General features: G+C 47.3%; 1 protein-coding gene across 1 annotated transcript in view; it reads right to left on the reverse strand.

The window, feature by feature from the left end:
- LOC145337636 (G protein-coupled receptor 137Ba-like) overlaps nucleotides 1-23292 on the reverse strand; it is a 38326-nt gene that overhangs the window by 9413 nt on the left and 5621 nt on the right. The window contains exons 2-5 of the mRNA XM_080182443.1: nucleotides 17580-18251; nucleotides 15252-15678; nucleotides 9289-9338; nucleotides 764-989 (exon numbers count right to left, since the gene is read on the reverse strand). Of these exons, the coding sequence (XP_080038569.1) occupies nucleotides 764-989; nucleotides 9289-9338; nucleotides 15252-15626 (651 nt within the window). The 5' untranslated portion in view covers nucleotides 15627-15678; nucleotides 17580-18251. The remainder of the gene's footprint in view (nucleotides 1-763; nucleotides 990-9288; nucleotides 9339-15251; nucleotides 15679-17579; nucleotides 18252-23292) is intronic.

Below are 23292 nucleotides of genomic sequence, written 5' to 3' on the forward strand. Positions count from 1 at the left end.
ACAGTGTTTAACTTGGAACATCAGAGATAGCTAGCTGTTAGGAGTTATACCGTGTCATGTTTAAGTCTTGTAATTGATAGAAGTTATCCACTGTGAGGCAGCAGTGTTAACCACTATGCCACCGTGCTGTCAGAACGTTTAAGGCCTACTCCAAATGTGACCATACTTAAAACCATGTTTAAAAAAAACACAGAACATTGCATTATTTCAGATTAAAAATCAACATGATATCAATTGTACTGCCTCAGTAGCAATAAGGGACACAAGGGAGGGGGAGAGAACTCTTGGATTAGATTGATTCTTCGACCACTTCATTCCATGTGTCATTCACAACATTGGTTTTGCAAGCATTCCTGAGATTTTAACCAAGATTTGTCCTATGGGAGGAGAGAGGGAGGGAATTCCGACCTCCTCACCACACGCATTAAGTGACCAAACTTCCATTCATGTTGGATGGAAAACTTACAGATGGTTAATCATGTGGATGGGTAATTGGACCTGATGATTACTAATGTGGAAGCAGTGTTATTAACCATCAAAATAAACTTATTACAGATTTAAAAAAAGCACACCGGTCTTAGAAGACACAGCGTCAACAAATTGCCAAGAACCGCAGAACAAAAAAACCTGCAGAGAACCACGACTGAAATACATTTCTTAAAACGCACAGTACTGTCACACAAAACGCACAGAAACCAGTCCGAACCACGCTTCAGGCAACGCGGTGTGTAGATGCGTCGCTCATCTGTGCAGACTGCATTACCTTGGATTCCAAATAGATGCTGGTGGAAGGCGAAGTCTTGGCGATGATGTAGAGGCAGACCGCCAGTGAGGTGGCGCAGACCACAAACAGCGAGTCGTTGATGATCACCCGCGCCAGGACCACATTTTTGGTCTCCGCGTGCTGAACCTTGACAAGCAAGGCACAGGTCAGGTTCACCATTAGAAAGAGCAAGCTGGCGGCTAGGAAGACAACTCGGATAGGAAACCTGAAATCACAAAGGTGTTTATGCTTCTTTTAAAAACTTAAAAGGTAGGCGGCGGGGTGGGGGGTGGTTTTGGTGAGGGAGCCAGAAAAATCCTTTTATGTTCTTCAATCTTCTACAGATCATGCTCAAATAACACTGCTTTTATCTAACAACCTGCCCACCGCAGGTTAAAGGGAAGTAAAATACCGTCGCAATCTGAAATGAGAACAGAAAATGATGGAAATGCTCCAGGTGATGGGGGACAGGGGTAACCTTTCAGATCTGGTGGCACAGTGGGTTAGCACTGCTGCCTCACAAAGCCAGGGACCCAGGTTCGAGTCCTGGCTTGATTCATTGTCTGTGCGGAGTTTGCACGTTCTCCCCTGTGTCTGCGTGGGTACCTTCCACAATCTGAAAAGGTTCGTTACGGTGCATTGACCTGAACAGGCACCGGAGTGTGGCCACTGGGGGAATTTCACAGTAGCTTCATTGCAGCGCAAGCCTGAATTGTGACTAATAAACTTTATAAGGTCTGTGACGTTCCATCAGATCCAACAGCACAGTGGCACAGTGGTTAGCACTGCTGCCTCACAGCACCAGGGACCCAGGTTCAATTCTCGACTTGGGTCACTGTCTGTGTGGTGTTTGCGCGTTCTCCCCCTGTGTCTGCGTGGGTTTCCTCCGGGTGCTCCAGTTCCCCCCCCAGTCCGAAAGACGTGCAGGTTAGGGTGCACTGGCCATACTAAATTCTCCCTCAGTGTAACCCCAACAGGCGCCGGAGCGTGGCGATTGGGGGATTTTCACAGTCGCTTCATTGCAGTGTTAACGTAAGCCTACTTGTGACACTAATAAATAAGCTTACCCCGGGTGGAGGGGAAGAGAATGTGACGAGAGAGCGAGGGGAAGATTTCCACAGATACAACTAACAGCTTGGGCTTAATTTTTTTAAATCAAATTAACAGTGGTATTATTAGGAGAATGCGGGTTGTAGTGATCAAGGTCCAGGACACAATAAATCACTTTACTACTCTTATCTCTGGCAGTTTAACGGGAGCCTTGTGAACCCCTGGGTGAGATTACAGTGCAAATAATCACACCCACCTGCCAGTACTCTGAGCTTAAAGCAATCAGTTCTCATCAGTTCACACACGCTGCTTTTTTTAAAAAAAAAGTTAATAAAACCCATTACTCAGATAAACCAATTTCTCCCGTCAACAACTCCCACAGGAAAATCCCTTCTCCTGAACGGGAATGCTGCCAACTCGCAAAGTTCGAGGGAACGGTGAATGAGGGATGTTTACAGGACAGCGAGCAAAAAAAAAAACAGGAAGATTATAATGGCAAGAAAAAACCAGCAGAACAAAAATGTTTGAGGACTTCCAGGAAGTAAAGAGAGAGAGAGAGAAAGTGTTTTTTCAGAATAAAAAGTCTCACAACATGATTGTGGGTGGCACAGTGGGTTAGCACTGCTGCCTCACAGCACCAGGGACCCGGGTTCGATTCCCAGCCTTGGGTCACTGTCTGTGTGGAATCTGCACGTTCTCCCCATGTCTACACGGGTTTTCTCTGGGTGCTCCGGTTTCCTCCCACAGTCCGAAAATGCGCAGGATAGGTTGATCGGCCGTGCTAAATTGCCCCTTAGCGTTGGGGGACTAGCAGGGAAAATAGATGGGGTTAAGGGGATAGGTGGGCTTGTGGTCGGTGCAGACTCAATGGGCCAAATGGCCACCACCTGCGCTGTAGGGAGCCTTGAACACCAGGTTAAAGTCCAACAGGTTTATTTGGTGACGGCTGCTCCTTCATCAGGTGAATGCAGTCGCCGCTCTGAAAGCTCCCGACTCCAAACAAACCTGCTGGACTTTAACCAGGCGTTGAGAGACTTCTTACTGTGCCCACCCACAGTCCAATGCCGGCATCGCCACACGATGGCCTTTTCGGAATGGAAGAGTTGATTTAAGATGAAACACCTCGATTATAAATGTTACTTGGCAAAATTATCATAGACAGGGCAGGGTTGGGGGGAGGGGAGGAGATTAAAGTGGAGGGGGGGCGGGTGGGATTTTCTTGTCTAGTCTGCCACAGGATTTCTGCCCCATCACGCTTGGCAGAGCAAGGCAACTTCTTGCAAACCATGCTCAGCATACCTTCTAATTCTTTTACTCTCATTCTATGCTTCTAAAACTTCATTCTAACCCTTTTAAACTCTTTATTTACCTTGCATTAAGTGTTCTCTGCACCCTCGCTGTGACTGGAACACTACATTCTGCACCCTCTCCTTTCCTTCCCTATGAACAGTATGCTTTGTCTGTACAGCGCGCAAGAAATAATACTTTTCACTGTATGCTAATACATGTGACAATAATAAATCAAATCAAATTTAGCTGTGACTCTAACACTACATTCTGCACTCTCTCCTTTCCTTCTCTATGAACGGTATGCTTTGTCTGTATAACGTGCAAGACACAATACTTTTCACTGTATCCCAATACATGTCACAATAATAAATCAAATCAAAATTTCAAATCACTGTATCCCAATACATGTCACAATAATAAATCAAATCAAGAGCATGCAAACTGCTTTTGCATCCAAAACAAAGTCGAACAAATCAGTGGTTAGCACTGCTGCCTGACAGCGCCAGGGACTCGGGTTCGATTCCTGGCTTGGGTCACTGTCTGTATGGAGGTTGCATATTCTTCTATTGAGACATTTTGTTGAGAAAGCTAACAGGTTTCTATCTCTTTGTAATTATCTGAATAGCACAGTTTTCTTCTGACCCCTTAAAGTTAAAGTTTATTTATTAGTGTCACAAGTAAGTCTTATATCAACGCTGCAATGAAGTTACTGTGAAAATCCCCTAGTCGCCACACTCCGGCGCCTGTTCGGGTCAATGCACCCAGCCAGCACGTCTTTCGGATGTGCGGTGTGTGTGCGTGGGTTTCCTCCAGGTGCTCTGGTTTCCTCCCACAGTCCAAAAGATGTGCTGGTTCGGTTGGTTGGCCCTGCTGAATTGCCCCTAATTTCGGGGTGGGGGGCAGGGTAAATGTTTGTGGTTACGGGGATAGGGTGGGATTGTTGTCAGTGCGGGCTCAATGGCCTTCTTCTGCACTGTAGGGTAACTATGATTCTGTGATTGAATGGCAGAGCAGGCTTGAAGGACTGAATTTGCCTACTCCTGCTCTTAATCCCTATGTTCCCACGTCTGCCTCAATTTTCTGCCACTCATCCAGTCACAGCTCGGTAGCATGGTGGTTAGCACTGCTGCTTCACAGCTCCAGGCACCTGGGTTGGATTCCTGGCTTGGGTTACTGTCTGTGCGGAGTCTGCACATTCTCCTCATGTCTGCATGGGTCTCCTCCTACAGTCCAAAGATGTGCAGGTTAGGTTGATTGGCCATGCTAAAATTGTCCCTTTGTGTTCCGAGATGCGTAGGTTAGAGGGATTAGTGGGTAAACATGTAGGGCTATGGGGGTAAGGCCTGGGTGGGATTGTAGTCAGTAGGGACTCGATAGGCCGAATGGCCTCTTTCTGCACTGTAGAGTTTCTATAATAATTTAAATTCACAGTCCTGCACGCCAAGTCAACTGGGGAGGTATCGCAGCCAAGCGCAACGATCTCAACTTCCAGCAGATGGCTCGCAATTCGCAGCAGGAACCCTGGCCAATTTCACCCTCATGCCCCCAAGCTCCTGCCAACCTTCCTGCCAAATCCTTAGGGGGTGGCACAGTGGGTTAGCACTGCTGCCTCACAGTGCCAGGGACCCAGCTTCGATTCCTGGCCTGGGTCACTGTCTGTGTGAAGATTGCACATTCTCCCCATGTCTGCGTGGGTTTCCTCTGGATGCTCTGGTTTCCTCCCACAGTCTGAAAGATGTGCTGGTTAGGGTGCATTGACCCGAACAGGCACTGAAGTGTGGCGACTGGGAGAATTTCACAGTAACTTCATTGCAGTGTTAATATAAGCCTTGCTTGTGAAGCTAATAAATACACTTTAAGGAATCAGAAGAAAACTGTGCTGTTCAGATAATTGTGACGAGATAGGAACCTCATTTCTGTTAGCTTCCTCAACAAAGCACCTCTAAGGGAGATACAAAGGCAGAGAATTAGGACGGGGGCTGGTGGGGTGTTATGGAGGGGGGAGGGGAAATGGTATTGCATAAACTTAAGACTGCAAACAGCATGGAGTCATTCCAGGCAAAATGAAATACAGAGAAACATAGAAGATAGGAGCAGGAGGCGGCCATTCGGCCCTTCGAACCTGCTCTACGATTCATTGCCATCATGGCTGACTGTCCAACTCAATAGCCTCATCCTGCTTTCTCCCCATAACCTTTGATCCCGCTCACCCCAAGTGCTATATCCAGCCGCCTCTTGAATACATTCAATGTTTTGGCATCAACTACTTCCTGTGGGAATGAATTCCACAGGCTCACCGGGTGAAGAAATGTCTCCTCACCTCCGTCCTAAATGGTCTATCCCGCATCCTCAGACTGTGACCCCCTAGTTCTGGACTCCCCCCCCACCACAGGGAACATCCTCCCTGCATCTACCCTGTCTAGTCCGGTTAGAATTTTATAAATCTCTAGGAGATCCCCCCCTCATTTGTCTGAACTCCAGTGAAAACAATCCTAACCTAGTCAATCTCTCCTCATGCATCAGTCCTGCCATCCCTGGAATCAGCCTGGCAAACCTTCACTGTGCTCCTTCGAGAGCAAGCCAGTACAGATCAGTCACTGAGCTACAGCTCTCCTTGTTATCACTAACTCTCCACACTGGGGCTATGAAGCTTCCTACAATAACACTCGATTTGGCTGAGGTAATGGAAAGATTGCTCTACAGTGACGCGCGAGCACCAGCTTTCCTGTAAGCTCTTGGAGCTGACTCGCCCTTTCAATGTCTCCCACAATAAACAGCCACTTTCTTACAAAGCTGCAGCTGCAAGCAGGCAGTATATCACATCAGAATTCAGCTGGGGTGAGGAGGAAGTTCGATTAGAGACTGCAGGAGGGCAGCAAGGCCACAGCTTTAAATAAAAACCACAGCTTTGGAGAAGTGGCAGGTTCGCTGTCAACCTGAACACCACAAGGGTGAAGTGAGATCTTACTGCACCTGCACAGGGCCTTGGTAGAGAATCATAGAATCACTACAGTGCAGAAGGAGGCCATTCGGCCCATCAAAGCAAAACCATCTCTCCAACACAGAATCCCACTCAGGCCGTATAACCCCATTAATCCCCCTAACCTTCACATCTTTGGACACGAAGGGGCAATTTAGCTTGGCCAATCCACCTAACCTACACATCTTTGGATACTAAGGGGCAATTTAGCATGGCCAATCCACCTAACCCGCACATCTTTGGACACTAAGGGGCTGCTGTTCTTTGCCCACTCCTGCCCAGTATCCTCCATATTCCTCAGAGTCACTTTCCACTGACAGCAGCAGGCCACACCAAGTACATTTTCCATTTTCTCACTCTTTCTGAGGGGCCCAGCCTCTTCACGGCATTCAACCAATATTCTATTGCCTCTCTTTCAAGTAGCCTACCACTAGTGCACAGCAGCAGCTGTCTGTACCACCTACAAGATGCACTGCAGCAACTCGAGGCTCTTCTGATAGCATCTTCCCAAACTTACCACCTATAAGGAAAAGGGGAGGCGATAGCAGATGCATGGGAACACCACCGCCACCATGCTCCCGCTCCAAAACATATATAACATCTTTGATCAGGGGATGAAGTAGAAATGGTTGAAAGCTTCATGATTTTAGGTGTCCAAATCACCAACAACCTGTCCTCGTCCTCCCCCCATGCCGACACTCCAGTTAAGAAAGCCCCACCAATGCCTCTACTTTCTCAGAAGACTAAGGAAATTTGGCAGGTCTCACTAACATTTACAGGTGCACCATAGAAAGCATTCTTTCTGGTTGTATCACAGCTTGGTATGGGCTCCTGCTCTGCCCGAGAACGCAAGGAACTACAAAAGGTTGCAAATGTAGCCAATCCATCACACAAACCAGCCTTCCATCCATTGACTCTGTCTACACTTCCCGCTGCCTCAGGAAAAGCAGCCAGCATAATCAAGGACCCCACGCACCCTGGACATTCTCTCTTCCACCTTCTTCCATCAGGAAAAAGATACAAAAGTCTGAGATCACGTACCAACCAACTCAAGAACAGATTCTTTCTTCCCTGCTGCCATCAGGCTTTTGAACAGACCTACCTTGCATTAAGTTGATCTTTCTCTACACCCTAGCTATGACTGTAACACTACATTCTGCACTCTCTTTTTGCTTCTCTATGTACTGTTTACTTTGTCTGTGTAGTGCAAGACAGAATACTGTTCACCGTATACTGATACACGTGACAATACTAAGTCAAATCAAAGCCCTAGCTATGACTGTAACACTACATTCTGCACTCTCTCCTTTCTTTCTCTATGAATGGTATGCTCTCTCTGTATAGCGGACAAGAAACAATACTTTTCACTGTATCCCAATACATGTGACAATAATAAATCAAATCACCAAAATTGTTCCAATAAACTTGACCCACCTCTTTCGACTGATTCCGCCAGTCCAACACCCATTTATTTGTAGCTTTCCTGTCCTTTCACCATCCCCAGGATTGCCTGTTACAGTCAATTTTCTGTCCAGCTGCAGGAGGGAGGCTTCATTCCTCCAGTAAAACTGGATGCTTTACCCTGCATCTAACCCTGTGACTGGTGGATGCAACAGTGTCACTGAGCACTCACACACACTGTTGAAGAACATAAGAATTAGGAGCAGGAGTCAGCCATCTGCCCCCTCGAGCCTGCTCCGCCATTCAATAAGATCATGGCTGATCTTTTTGTGGATTCAGCTCCACTTACCTACCCACTCACCTTAATTCCTTTACTGTTCAAAAAATCTATCCATCCTTGCCTTAAAACCATTCAATGAGGTAGCCTGAACTGCTTCACAGGGAATTCCACAGATTCACAACCCTTTGTGTGAAGAAGTTCCTCCTCAACTCAGTCCTAAATCTGCTCCCCCTTATTTTGAGGCTACGCCCCTAGTTCCAGTTTCATTTGCCAGTGGAAACAGCCTCCCTGCTTGTATCTTATCTATTCCCTTCATAATCTTATATATTTCTATACGATCTCCCCTCACAGCCCCAGTCTACTCAGTGTCTCCTCATAAGCCAGCCCTCTCAACGCCAGAATCAACCTAGTGAATCTCCTCTGTACCCCCTCCCAGTGCCAGTATATCCTTTCCCAAGTAAGAAAAGCAGAACTGTACACAGTACTCCAGGTGAGGCCTCACCAGCAGCTTATACACGTGAAGTGATGTTTCTCCAATGTTGTGGTTTCTGCGCTGGTGTCACACACAGACCACAGCTCCACACTCTTGGCACAGAATTAATTGCTGCACCCATGCCAGATATTGAACCAGGAATGGTACCACTCTGATCACCTCTGGTCTGCGCGCAATCTGGACCCTGGCCTTCTGGTTGCTTGCCATTTTAACGCACGATCCTGCTCCCTATGTCCACATGTCTGTCCTTGGCCTGCTGCAATGTTCCAGTGAAGCTCGAGGAGCAGCATCTCATCTTCCAGCTCAGCACTTTACAGCCTTTCCGTCTCAACATCAGATGATTCGCACAACCCCACCTCCACCCCTTTGTTTACATTTTATTTCATTTTTAATTCTTCTCTACCTTTTACTTCTTTATTGTCTTTCTTTGTTTTACTCCCCCCCCATTCTTTTCCCCTTTTCTCCCCCTCTCTCCCTTTTCCTCAATGTTATCTCTCTCCTACCCATCTCCCCCCACATCCGTCACAGCTTATTCTGATTTCAGCTTGTCTGCCCTTTGGCCATTCACACCTTCTCTTCTCTCTACGGGCTGCCATTAGCAGCCTTTCCCCTGGTTTCTGTGGCTATGACTCATCTTTCATTCCTGCAGTATAAATATCTCCCTCTTTCTTTGCCTTTGACAAAGGGTCATCTGGACTCGAAACGTCACCTCTTTTCTCTCCTTAGAGGCTGCCAGACCAGTTGGCATTTTCCAGCATTTTCTCTTGTCATAAGGCCATAAGACATAAGAACAGAATTAGGCCACTCGGCCCATCGTACGGCAGAGCAAGCTCAATCATGGCTGATATTTTTCTCATCCCTATTCTCCCGCCTTTTCCCCATAACCCCTGACCCGCTTATTAATCAAAAACCTATTTATGCTTCTGGTTTCACATTCCAGCATCTGCAGTAATTTGCTTTTATTAATGGTACCAATCTATTATTTTTCTCTTTAATACAATTTAGCTTGCTACAGCAGAAGTTTCACTTACAGTTTTTTGGCCATCTCAGGAAAATACTTTGCTTTCGTCTTAAAAACTACCTGCAATATTAAAAAAAAAGCATTTGGTTACGCGCGGCGTATAAATGTGGCAGGACGCACATACGGAATACACTGCTTAATCCTTACACAGGAACCGGAGGAAGGTGGGATCATAGAATCCAACAGTGCAGCAGGAGGCTATTCAGCCCATCGAGTCTGCACTGACCACAACCCACCAGGCCCTATCCACATGCATTTACCCTAGCTAGTTCCCCTGACACTAAGGGGCAACTTAGCATGGCCAATCCACCTAACCCGCACATCTTTGGGAGGAAACTGGAGTAGAATCATAAAATCCCCACAGTGCAGGAGGCCATTTGGCCCATCGAGCCTGCACCAACCACAAGCCCACCCAGATCCTAACCCTGTAATACTTCACATATTTACCCTGCTAATCCCCGACACTAAAAATTTAAAGTTTTTTCAAAAATTTCATTTATTAGTGTCACAAGTCGGCTTACACTAACACTGCAATGAAGTTGCTGTGAAAATCCCACACTCTGGCGCCTGTTCGGGCACACTGAGGGAGACTTCAGCGTGGCCAATGAACCTAACTAGTGTCTTTCGGACTGTTGGAGGAAACCGGAGCATAAGAACATAAGACACAGCCTCAAGATAAGGGGAGGGGGGGAAGAGAAGAGGGTGTGTGTGTGTGTGTGTGTGTGTGTGTGTGTGTGTGTGTGTGTGTGTGTGCGCGCGCGCAATTTAGATCAGAGTTGAGGAGGAACTTCTTCACTCAAAGGGTGGTGAATCTCTGGAATTCTCTGCCTGTTGAAGCGGTGGAGGCTGCCTCGCTGAATATATTTAAGTCACGAGTAGATAGGTTTCTGATAGACAAGGGAATTAAGGGTTCTGGGGAGAAAGCAGGGAATTGGAACTGATCCACTTCAGATCAGCCATGATCTTATTGAATGGCGGGGCAGGCTTGAAGGGCTAGATGACCTACTCTTGCTCCTATTTCTTATGTTCTTAATCCACCTAACCTGCACATCTTTGGACACGATGGGGTAATTCAGCATGGCCAATCCATCTAACCTGCACATCTTTGGACACTAAGGGGCAATTTAGCATCGCCAATCCACCTAACCTACATGTCTTTGGATGTGGAGCCCTGGTCTTTTGAGTATGTTCAAGACAGCAATCGATTGATTTCTAGATGCTAAAAACATCAAGTGATATGGGGACAGTGCAGGAAAACGGTGTCGTTCTGGAGGATCTGGGTTCGAATCCCACCACTGCAAATGGTGAAATTTGAATTCAATAAAAATCTGATATCGAAAGTCTCATGATGACCATGTTGATCGTTGCAAAAACCCATCTGATTCACTCATGTCCACTTTAGGGAAGGAAAAGCCATAAATGCTGGCCCAGCCAGCTACACCCACATCCCACGAATGAATTTAAGAAACATTATTTTGCAGAACTAACTTCTATTTACGGAATATTATTCATGGAATATTCCTGGGTGGAACTAACTGCTCTGACTTTAAAACCACTGCACAGTAACAAGAAGATTGCATCGTGAGTGGGTTTCCCTCATGACTCCAATTTCCAACACCATCTTAACAGCTGGAATTAATAACTATTAAATCGCACGGCCCCAGTTATATTGTGGACACGATGTGTTATTACCCTGTTGCCGTGACAACAGGATAACATGACTCTGGTGTTATTATTATGGTAATGCATTCAAGAAAAAAATATGGGAGAACCAAGGCAGATCTCAGGTTGCAAAGGCAACATACTCTGGCTGCTGGAAATCTGAGATTAAAAAAAAATGCTGAAAACACCACAGGCCTGGCAGCGTCTGTGGAGGGAGGAACAGAGTTAACACTTTGAGTGGTTGATCCTTTGTCAGAACCCAGGTCAAATTCCGTTCTGGTGTTGACAAAGCCGATGGTGGGGCCATCACAGAAAGCCAAAGGAAAGGACAGACATCCCATAGAATCATACATTTTCAGGTGGCCAGGGCACCAACAACTCCGGTGCTCCGGCTTCCTCCCACCGTCCAAAGATGTGTGGATTAGGTGGATTGGCCATGCTAAATTGTCCCTTAGTGTCCCGGGATGCATAGGTTAGAGGGGTTAGTGAGGTACTACGTGGGCTCACAGAGATGGGAACTGGGTGGGATTGTTGTCCGTGCAGGCTCGAAGGACCAAATGGTCTCTTTCTGCATTGTAAGGATTTTATGATTACCTGTCCTGGTCTCTCCACGCCGACACTATAGTTAAGAAAGCCCACCAACGCCTCTACTTTCTCAGAAGACTGAGGAAATTTGACATGTCAACTACGACTGTCACCAACTTTTACACCATAGAAAGCATTCTTTCCGGTTGTATCACAGCTTGGTATGGGCTCCTGCTCCGCTCAAGACCGCAAGGAACTACAAAAGGTCGTGAACGTAGCCCAATCCACCACACAAACCAGCCTCCCATCCATTAACTCTGTCTACACTTCCCCCTGCCTCGGGAAAAGCAGCCTGCATAATTAAGGACCCCACGCACCCCGGACATTCTCTCTTCCACATTCTTCCATTGGGAAAAAGATACAAAAGTCTGAGGTCACGTACCGACCGACTCAAGAACAGCTTCTTCCCGACTTTTGAATGGACCTACCTTGCATTAAGTTGATCTTTCTCTACACCCCAGCTATGCACTCTCTCCTTTCCTTTTAGATGAATGGTATGCTTTGTCTGTACAGCGCGTGAGAAACAATACTTTTCACTGTATATTAATACGTGACAATAATAAATCAAATCAAATGAAATGCTGCCCCATAGCGCGGTGGAGTCTGAATCATTGAATGGAATCAAGGAGGAGATAGATATATTTCTAAAAAAAGGGATAAAAGGATATGGGGAAGAGATGGGGAGGTGGGTTTGAGACCAGGGAGGGATCAGACATGATCTGATTGAATGGCAGAGCAGGCTCAAAGGGCTCAGTTTGCCGAATGCTGCTCCTAATTTCCATGTTCCTTGAATCATAGAATCCCTACAGTGCAGGAGGAGGCCATTTGGCCCATCGAGCCTGCACCGACCACAATCCCACCCAGGCCTGAACCCCATTACCCCACGTATTTACCCTGCTAGTCCCCCTTACATCAGTGGCAATTTAGCATGGCCAATCCACCTAACCTGCACATCTTTGGACATTAAGGGGCAATTTAGCATGGCCAATCTACCTAACCCACACATCTTAATGCACTAAGGGGCAATTTACCCATGGCTGATTCACCTAACCTGCACATCTTTGAAGAGTGGGGGGAAAGCAGAGCACCCGGAGGAAACCCACGCAGACACAGGGAGAACATGCAAACTCTAGATAAACTCCTATTCCTCTCCCCCTCTTCAAGAGCTCATGCTGGAGTGCTCACATTGAGAAGTCACCATGTTGGAAGCCCGCTGATTTCACCATCCAGTGCTGCAGGAAGGTATCCCACAAAAACTATGGGATGGAACGTGCGGTAATGAGCAGCATCCCTGGAACCGCAACCCAGTGCAAGGGCCAAGGAAAATACATCCCCTTGAACTAAAGTAGTCCATTACCCTGCCTGTTCCCCAGAAGGAATGAAGCCAGACAGGATCACAACTCAGAACACACAGCAGCGCACCAACCCAATTATTAACAAGCAGACGAGAGGGCTTTAAAACACCGCAATCAACCACACAGAAATAAGGAGTGTCAGCTCTGATTCATCTCCAACCACAAGAACAAACCTCGCAGTAAACACTACACTGCAAGTTCCCCTTCCAAGGCACTCACCTCCCGACTTGTAGATATATCAGCCGTTCCTTCACAGTCGCTGGGTCAAAATCCTGGAATTCCCTCCCTAACGGCATTGTGGGTCAACACACAGCACACAGACTGCAGCTCACCACCACCTTTTCAAGGGGCAACTAGGGATGGGCAATAAATGCTGGGCCCAGCCAGCCATGCCCTTGTCGCAAAAAATTACAAAAGGTCACGAATGTAGCCAATGCATCACTCAAACCAGCCTTCCATCCATTGTCGCTGTGTACACTTCCCGCTGCCTCGGGAAAAGCAGCCAGTAGAATTAAGGACCTCGGACATTCTCTCTTCCAACTTCTCCCGTTGGGAAAAAGATACAAAAGTCTGAGGTCACGTACTAAACGACTCAAGAACAGTTTTTTCGCTGCTGCTGTCAGACTTTTGAATGGGCCTACCTTGCATTAAGTTGATCTTTCTCTACACCCCAGCTATGACTGTAACACTACATTCTGCACCCTATCCATTCCTTTTCTACGAATGGTATGCTTTGTCTGTAATGCATGCAAGAAACAATACTTTTCACTGCATACTAATATATGTGACAATAATAAATCAAATCAAAAATCGACTTCACTCATCTACAATGTGGCATTTCCAATAATACGACATTGCCTCAACGCAAAATGATTAGAAGCACGGCTTAAACTCACGAGCTTTGATAAGACAGGAAAGATCCCAGTTACTCATAAAACAGGTGATTTGAGAATCTCCAAAATAAAACATCCCAGCTCAAAAAAACCCAAAAAAGTAGGTGGCACAGTGGTTAGTACTGCTGCCTCATAGCACCAGGGATCCAGGTTCGATCCGTGGCTTGGGTCACTGACTATGCGGAGTCCTCACATTCGCCCCGTGTCTGCGTGGATTTCCTCCGGGTGCTCTGGTTTCCTCCCACAGAGGAAATGTGGAGATGCTGGCGTTGGACTGGGGTAAACACAGCAATAAGTCTGACAACACCAGGTTTAAGTCCAATCGATTTATTTGATAGTAATCTCACAAGGTTTCCCTCTTCGTCAGGTGAAGAGGGAAACCTTGAAAGCTTGTGAGTTTACTATCAAATAAATCGGTTGGATTTAAACCTGGTGTTGACAGACTTCTTGCTGTGTTCCTCCCACAGTCCAAAAGATGCGCTGGTTAGGCACATTGGCCGTGCTAAATTCCGTGTGTCAGGGTACTTGCTAGGGTAAATGCTTGGCGTTATGGGGATAGGGTGCGGGTGGGATTGTAGTCAGTGCAGGCTCGATGAGCCAAATGGCCTCCTCCCACAATCTGCACCCTCTCCTTTCCTATGGACTCTATGATCGGTATGCTTTGCCTGTATAGCACTGTATCCCAAAACATGCGATAATAATAAATCAAATCAAAGCGCCAAGGATCTGGGTTCAATTCCTGGCTTGGGTCACTGTCTGTGAGGAGTCTGCACATTCTCCCCATGTCTGTGTGGGTTTCCTGTGGGTGCTCTGGTTTCCGCCCACAGTCCGAAGATGTGTGGGTTAAGTGGATTGGCCGTTATTAAATTGCTTCTTAGAGTTAGTGAGCAGTAGCTAGGGTAAATGCATGGGGATTGGGCTTGGTTAGGATCGTGTTTGGTGCAGACCTGATGGGCTGAATGGCCTCCTTCTGCACTGTAGGGATTCTATGACGATTCCATGAAAAGCACACATGCAACGTCAGCCTTGTTGGTGAATGCTGACAGTCAGACCCCGAGGGAGGTCACATCGATAATGAGGTTCTGGATTAATTGTCTAGGTATTAGGGGCAGCACAGCGGTGAGCACAGCTGCCTCACAGTACCAGGGAGCCAGGTTCGATTCCCAGCTTGGGTCACTGTCTGTGTAGAGTGTGCACATTCTCCCTGTATTCACATGGGTTTCCTCCAGGTGCTCCGGTTTCCTCCCACAGTCCGAGGCGCATGCTGGTTAGGGGCTAAATTCTCCTCAGTGTAACCTGAACAGGCACCGGAGTGTGGTGACTAGGGGATTTTCACAGTAACTTCATTGCGGTGTTAATGTAAGCCTACTTGCGGCACTCATAAATAAAACTTAAAAATAAACAACTCAGGTATCTGCCCGGGAAGGGCAATTTTCTTTTTATAACAACCACGCTGCGAGAGGGGTTGTCACACTCACCTGAGCAAAGTACATGTTCATGAGACAGAGGGTGAAGAACTGCAGACAGACCGGGAAACAGTAGAGCAGCCAGAAGGAGAAGGGATCGAGTGCGTTGGCTTTGATAGTGTCTCGGAAGTAAAAGGAGAATAGTGTAGTCCTGAGGCCAGCCCACAGGAGACACAGGAGGAGGAAGACTGTCTGGTAGCTGAACTTCTTGTGGCGGTAGTGCAGTACGAGCCACAGCTGGACGTAGACGAGGAGGAAGAGGAGTCCGTAAAGTGCAGTGTAAACAATCGTCAGTCCGAGAGTGACAGACGGGGGCACAGCAGGCTGCAGGGGCTCAGGGCTCACGGTGCTCTGCCAGACGTCCATCACTCGGCTACCTCCTGCCATCGGGGCTGGGGCCCAGGCGACAAACCAGCCGCTGTAACGATCTCAGTGCAGCCTGGCGGAGAGAGAAATGTAATCAAGTTTAACCATTAACTGCTTTCATTAATCACTTAGCTGCTAGATAACGCTCCCATGGAAGGGAGTGTCAAACACAGGCACATGCAGAGTATCCCGAATCCTGAGTGCGCCCAGGGAATTTCCAAACTGACGATCGCTGGAACAATCCCGCCCAGGCCCTATCCGCGTAATCCCACGTATTTACCCTAATAACTGCGGGGCGGTACGGGTGGGTTAACACTGCTGCCTCACAGCGCCAGGGACCCGGGTTCAATTCCCGGCCTCGGGTCACTGTCTGTGTGGAGACTGCACGTTCTCCCCATGTCTGCATGGGTTTCCTCCAGGTGCTCCCGTTTCCTCCCACAGTCTGAAAGAAGTGCAGGTTAGGTAGATTGACCCGAAGAGGTGCCAGAGTGTGGCAACTGGGGGAATTTCACAGTAACTTCATTGCAGTGTTAATGTAAGCCTTACTTGTGATAAATAAATAAACTTTAATCCCTCTGACATTAAGCGGCAATTTAGCATGACCAATCCACCTAACCCGCACATCTTTGAACAATAAGACACAATTTAGCACAGCCAATCCTTTAAAACAGAGATGAGGAGGAATTTCTTTAGCCAGCGAGTGGTGAATCTGTGGAACTCTTTGTCACAGGAGGCCAGGTTATTGAGACAGAGATAGATAGGTTCTTGATTAAAAAGGGGATCAGGGGTTTTAGGGAAAAGGCAGGAGAATGGGGATGAAAAAAATATCAGCCACGTTTGAATGGCGGAGGAGACTCGATGGGCCGAGTGGCCTAATTCTGCTCCTACGTCTTACGGTCAGATCAGGGAAGTTGTTTACATTAGCCGAGACAGGGTGGCTTCGACTTATGGCTGCCATGCCTGGACATGTTCAAATGAGTTAAGCATCACGGCGTTGTTCAAAAGTAGTTTCACTGGATGTTTGAGCCATGTGATCGGTTTCTGGTGATACAGTTGGCGGATGACAGGGAATCTTCTGGACGCAAGTGGAGAATTGAGGCTGAAGGACACACGAGTTCTTTGTTTGGCAGCGATAACTCCAAGAGAACAGTCATCGCAACAAGACTTGTATCCTGAAGGGTGCTTCAGAGGAGACAGATTCTACACTGAGAATATTCCTTGGTTTAGGAAAACTCGGTAGTATCTATTTCCAGTTAAATAGTTAAAGTCGATGTTCAGTTAAAGTGTAGTTTAAGAGTTAAAGTGCAGTGAAGAGTTTATGAGTTGCAACTGCTCATGTTTGAGTTGGTGTCAGAAGTATTAATTTGTTGAGTTACTGCCCTTGTTTGTCTCACTAAACTGGAATGCTTGGAAGGTTTTTAAATTAAAACTATGTAATGGAAGGAAAACAGAATTTCAAATTTCTAAAATAAGCGCCAAGACGCTCGACAGTGGATAACCAGTCTCCCACCCATTGACTCTGTCTACACTTCCCACTGTCTCGGGGAAAAGCAGCCGGCATAATTAAGGACCCCATGCACCCCGGACATTCTCTCTTCCACCTTCTTCCATCCGGAAAAAGATACTAAACTCTGAAGTCATCTACCAACCGACTCAAAAACAGCTTCTTCCTTGCTGCCATCGGAATTTTGAATGGACTTACCTTTTGCATTAAATTGATCTTTCTCTACACCCTAGTGTGACTGTAAAACTACATTCTGCACCCTCTCCTTTCCTTCTCTGCGATGTTTTGTCTGTACTGCGCGCAAGAAACAATACTTCGCACTATGTTAATACATGTGACGATAATAAATCAAATCAAATTAACACCATTTGAGAAACCAACTCTGGAAAAGGTAAAATTTTCTATCTATATAATAATCTCAAAGCGAGCACTGGGACTGACTTTGGTCGACCGCGATCTCAGCAACTTACACTGTTCACACAGGAGTCGCCAGGAACCGCTGACAATGCACTGAAACCCTCCCGACGTCCTCATAAATAGACTCCTATTCCTTTGTCTTTAAAAGCCAGGATTCAGTGCAGGGGGTTCTTTGACCGACAGCAGAGAGGAACCCAAGCCTACAGTCGGAGGCTCGACAGCGACAACAAGTCTCGGGTTTGCGGATGAGAGAGATAGAAGTTAAAAACTGAAGGCAAAGGGAGAGCGTAAAGGTGGGCTCCCCTCCTGATCCGAGCTTCTTTTTCCCCCCAGACTCTGCCTGGAAGGAGACGCTCGGTTAAAGCGCGGAATTCAAACGTTGATAATTATTGGGCCTTTCTTCTCCTCAACAGTTTAAATCGGCCTCCAGTTTCTGCTCCTCCCGCCCCCCCACCGCCGGTATAAGGATAATGATGCTGTTCCCTGGGTGGACTGCACCAGTCTCAACGGTGCGTGAGCTGCCTCCATCCCCACTGCTGAGTAACAGTCATTAACCCAGGCTCGCAATCCACCTCTTCCTCTCAAATGCACGCTGGGAGGGGCAGGGGGGTGATGAAAGGTTTCCAGGAGTCTCTCAGGGCCACCTGGGCGGCAGACAGGTTAACAGGGCTCTCCGTCAGTCTTTCGCAGCTCAGCTGTCAGATGGAGCTGTCCTCTTCTACCTGCTAAAGAGAAAGAGAGGTTTATATCTCAACATAAGCACCACAAGACAAATACTATGCTCTCATGTATTGGGCCCAATACACTCCAGGGAAAAGCACTGTTAACCACGTGCATCTTCTGAGGAAATGCCATTCACGCTCGAAACATTAACTCAAAGCTGGGCTACACAATTCAAAGACAGTAGTTCTGTTACTCGTTACGGCATTACTAACCACATGCTAAACCTGTCCTGGGAGTGTTTGATGGGGGACAGTGTAGAGGGAGCTTTACTCTGTATCTAAACACATGCTGTCCCTGTCCTGGGAGTGTTTGATGGGGGGACAGTGTAGAGGGAGCTTTACTCTGTATCTAACCCCGTGCTGTGCCTGTCCCGGGAGTGTCTGACAGGGTTACTGCTCAACTGAAATAAGAAATATTCAATTTCTTCCCTGATGGGGCAAAATGAAGTCAAATAGATTTTAAAAAGTACGTGCAGGGGTGATTCCAAAGACATGACCTCATTATGTATGGCTTCAGATAAAGTTCTGCTGCTGATATGTTTAGGGACTAACAATGTTATCTACGCTGACAAGATCTCCTCGTCCTGATTTCCACCGATTATTCCTCAGTTCAAAGTGCTGTGTCTTTTGGAAAACGATGCTGGAACTGGACCAAGGGCAAGGGACATTCCCAGAAAGGGCAACCAGATATATCAGCACCTCCTAGGGCTGAATGGCCTCATCCCTTTCCTTTGAATTCCACCAGGAATTGTATCCTTGGCAAAATCTGGATGGCACCATCTCTTCTTGATGGTGAACTTGATATGATTTATTATTTTTCCTGATGGAAGGTGGAAGAAGAATGTCCGGGGTGCGCGGGGTCCTTGGCATGCTGGCTGCTTTTCCCGAGGCAGTGAGAAGTGTAGACAGAGTCAATGGATGGGAGGCTTTTTGCGTGGGAGGCTACATTCACAACTCCCTGGGAGTTTCTTGCGGTCTTGGAGAGGGTATGTTTGGCAGTGGGGATGAGAAGATAAGGGATACATCCAGTCAGGCCACGTGACCACTATTCTGATCGGGCATGAGTGCTTATGGATACAAAGAACAGTACAGCTCAGGAACAGGCCCTTTGGCCCTCCAAGCCTGCACCAATCATGATGCCTGCCTAAACTAAAACCGTATGCATTTTCAGAATCTGTACCCTTCTGTTCCCATCCTATTCATGTATTCGTCCAGTTGCTCCTTAAATGCTGCTATCGTAGCTGCTCCCACCACCTCCCTGGGTAGTACGTTCCAGACATTCATCACCCTCTGTGTAAAAAAACGTGCCTTGCACATCCCCTCGAAACTTTTCCCCCGCACACCTTAAACCTGTGTCCCCCTAGTACTTGATTCCTCCACCCTAGGAAAGACCATCTGACAATCCACTCTGACAATGCCACTCAGAGTGGCACGGTGGGCACAGTGGGTTAGCACTGCTGCCTCACAGCTCCAGGGACCCAGGGTCAATTCCTGGCTTGGGTCACCGTCTGTACAGAGTCTGCATGTTCTTCCCTGTGTCTGCACGGGTTTCTTCCAGGTGCTCCGGTTTCCTCCCAGGGTTCAAAAATGTTCAAGTTGGGGAATTGGCCATGCTAAATTGTCCCTTAATGTCCAAAGATGTGCAGGTTAGGGTGGATTGGCCATGCAAAATTGCCCTTCAGTGCCCAGGGATGCTTAGGTTAGAGGGATTAGTGGGGTAATTATGTGGATTACGGGGATGGAGCCTGGATGGGATTGTTGTCAGTGCAGACTCAATGGGCCAAATAGCCTCCTCCTGCACTGTAGGGATTCAATGTTAACCTTGTAAAACTTTACAAGGTCGCCCCCTCAGCTCCGTCATTCCAGTGAGAACAAACCAAGTTTCTCCAACCTCTCCACATAGCTAATGCCCTCCATACCAGGCAACATCCTGGTAAATCTTTTCTGTACCTTCTCCAAAGCCTCCACATCGACAGGGTAGTGTGGCGACCAGAATTGAACACTATATTCCAAGTGCAGCCTAACTAAAGTTCTGTGCAGCTGCAGTGTGACCTGCCAATTCTGTTTGGATCAGGCCCCACTGCAGCTCTCATTCTTCAGCCTCTCTGTCCAAGTGAACACCAAGAGTGGCTGTTTCGACATAAAACAGCGAAGTCATTGTCCATCTGTGACGGGCTCTTGGTGCGGCCGTAGGAACGTGATCAAGATTAGATTCCTGGGAGGCAGCACCCGGGGAAAGGGAGAGATCCGCTGGCCTGCGAGGCTTTGCAAATGGCAAAATATTTCAGCGGGAGGGAAAGGCTAAACATTGCAGCCATCGGCAGCACCACAGCTCCCTGAACAAAAGAGTATCCTGCTCTGTAACAAGAGCCCTCACTGTTTGCGATACAAGAATGGATGCACTATAACCTCCGCGCCACACTACTGCTCACTAAAAGCAACCAAAAATACAAAGCCGCTCGATAAAAGGAACGCCAGAGACAAAAAGAAATATGGCTGGAAATAACTGAAAGCAAATGTAGCACAAATCTGTGCCACTCATTTAATTTTCATTGCTCTAAAATCAGAATACCTGCTCCAAAAGGCTGCATCTCACACTGGCAGTGCCAAGTAACTTACTGAGAATGCATTGCCCTCCCCCCATCACTAAATGTACAACCAGTACATACAACATGTTGAGGGTAGACAGCAGATTTCCTTCCTTAGGTTAAAAAAAAGACTCGTTGGTAAACCTGGATGGGAGTGGTGGTTAGCACGGTCGTCTCACAGTGTCAGGGATCTGGGCTCGATTCCCGGCTTGGGTCACTGTCTGTGTGGAGTTTGCACGTTCTCCCCTCCGTGTCTGTTTGGGTTTCCTCTGGGTACTCTGATTTCCTCCCACAGTCTGAAAGACGTGCAGGTTAGGGTGGATTGGCCATGCTAAATTGCCCCTTAGAGTCCAAACATGTGCAGGTTAGGTGGATTGGCCATCCTAAATGCGCAGGGTTACAGGGATAGGGGGTTGGTCCTGGATAAGATACTCATTCAGGGAGTCGGTGCAGACTCGGTGGGCCAAAAGACCTCTTTCTGCACCTCAGGGATTCTATGTCACAGGAGATAGGAGCGGGTGGTCTTAGCATCGCCAAAGATATGTTGTCACTCACTCGCCACACTATTAAATATGACACAGAGGCTGCGAACAGTCCAGTTCAAAGGCACTAAGCCCTAAACACCCAGAACACCCAAGTTTGGCAGTAGAAAGGTACCACTGACTAAGGGACTCCTGTGTTTGGGAAGGGAAAAGAATACTAATTGTGAAAATCAGTCGGGGCTCTGATCATTAGCTGACATCTCCTGCACTTGTGGTTGTTGGATTCAGACTCAAGCTGCAGTGGTGACCATATGCTAAATAATCTGCCCATCCTGACTAACCAGCAAACATCATAGTTAGGGAGATGGTAACGTCAATGGATTAGCAAGCTAGAGGCCCAGGTTCATGCTCCAGGGACACTGGTTCAAATCCCACCACAGCAGCCGGTGGAATTTAAATTTAGTGGAAGGAAATATACAGTAAATGGCAGAACCCTTAACAGTATTGATTGGTAGAGGGATCTGGATGTACAGGTACACAGGTCGCTGAAAATGGCAATGCAAGTCGAGAAGGCAGTCAAGAAGGCAAACGGCATGCTTGCCTTCATCACAGTTTAAAAATTGCCAAGTCATGTTGCAGCTTTATAGGACCTTAGTTAGGCTGCACTTGGAATATAGTGTTCAATTCTGGTCACCACACTACCAGAAGGATGTGGAGGCTTTGGAGAGGGTACAGAAAAGATTTACCAGGATGTTGCCCTGGTATGGAGGGCATTAGCTATGAGGAGAGGTTGGAGAAACTTGGTTTGTTCTCACTGGAACAACGGAGGTTGAGAGACGACCTGACAGAGGTCTACAAGATTATGAGGGATAGAGTGGATAGTCAGAAGTTTTTTTCCCTGGGTGGAAGACTCAGTTACAAGGGAGCATAGATTTAAGGTGCAAGGGGCAAGGTTTAAAGGAGAGGCAAGTTTTGTCTTACACAGGCGGTGGTGGGTGCCTGGAACTCGTTGCCGGGGGAGGTAGTGGAAGCAGATATGATAGTGACTTTTAAGAGGCATCTTGACAAATACATGAATAGGATGGGAATCAAGGGATATGGTCCCCGGAAGGGTAGGGGGTTTTAGTTCAGTCTGGCAGCATGGTCGGTGTAGGCTTGGAGGGCCAAAGGACCTGTTCCTGTGCTGTAATTTTCTTTGTTCTTTGAGTGGCGCAGTGATATTGTGGCTTATCCAATTAATCCAGGGACCCAGTACAAAATCTGTGCGACCCAAGTTCAAATCCTGGCATGGTTGATGGTGAAATTTGAATTCAATTAAAATCTGGAATTAAGAATCCACTGATGACCCATTGCTGATTGTCAGAAAAACCCATCTGGGTTCACTAATGTCCCTTCAGAGAAGGAAATCTGCCGTTCTTACCCAGTCTGGCCTACATTTGACTCCAGAGCCACAGCAATGTGGTTGACTCTCAGATGGTCTCTGAGATGGAGGCCAATACGCATCCTTAAAATAATGGGAAGCATGGTGGCACAGTGGGTTAGCACTACTGCCTCAAAGCACCAGGGACACAGGTTCGATTCCTAGCTTGGGTCACTGTCTACGCGGAGTCTGCATGTTCTCCCCGTGTCTGCGTGGGTTTCCTTGGGTGCTCCGGTTTCCTCCCACAGTACAAAGATGTGAAGGTTGGCCATGCTAAATTGCCCCTGAGTGTCAGGGGGATGATCTAGGATAAATACGTGGCATCATGGGTATAGGGCCTAGGTGGGATTGTGGTTGGTGCAGACTCGATGGACTGAAAGGCCTCCTTCTGCACTGTAGGGATTCTATGATCCATTAAATCATACTTCAAAGAGTCAGCATCTTCAGAAGAGTCGAGTGAGAAGGATAAATAAAAAAGCAACAGTTAGGGGAACTGTGCCAGGGCTGCATTCCTGGGCACAGCAGGAAATGATGTGGAGATCTTGGGTTCATGT

Source organism: Carcharhinus amblyrhynchos, unplaced genomic scaffold (genome assembly GCF_965287045.1).
Source record: "Carcharhinus amblyrhynchos unplaced genomic scaffold, sCarAmb.v2.hapA scaffold_54, whole genome shotgun sequence".
Taxonomy (NCBI): Eukaryota; Metazoa; Chordata; class Chondrichthyes; order Carcharhiniformes; family Carcharhinidae; genus Carcharhinus; species Carcharhinus amblyrhynchos.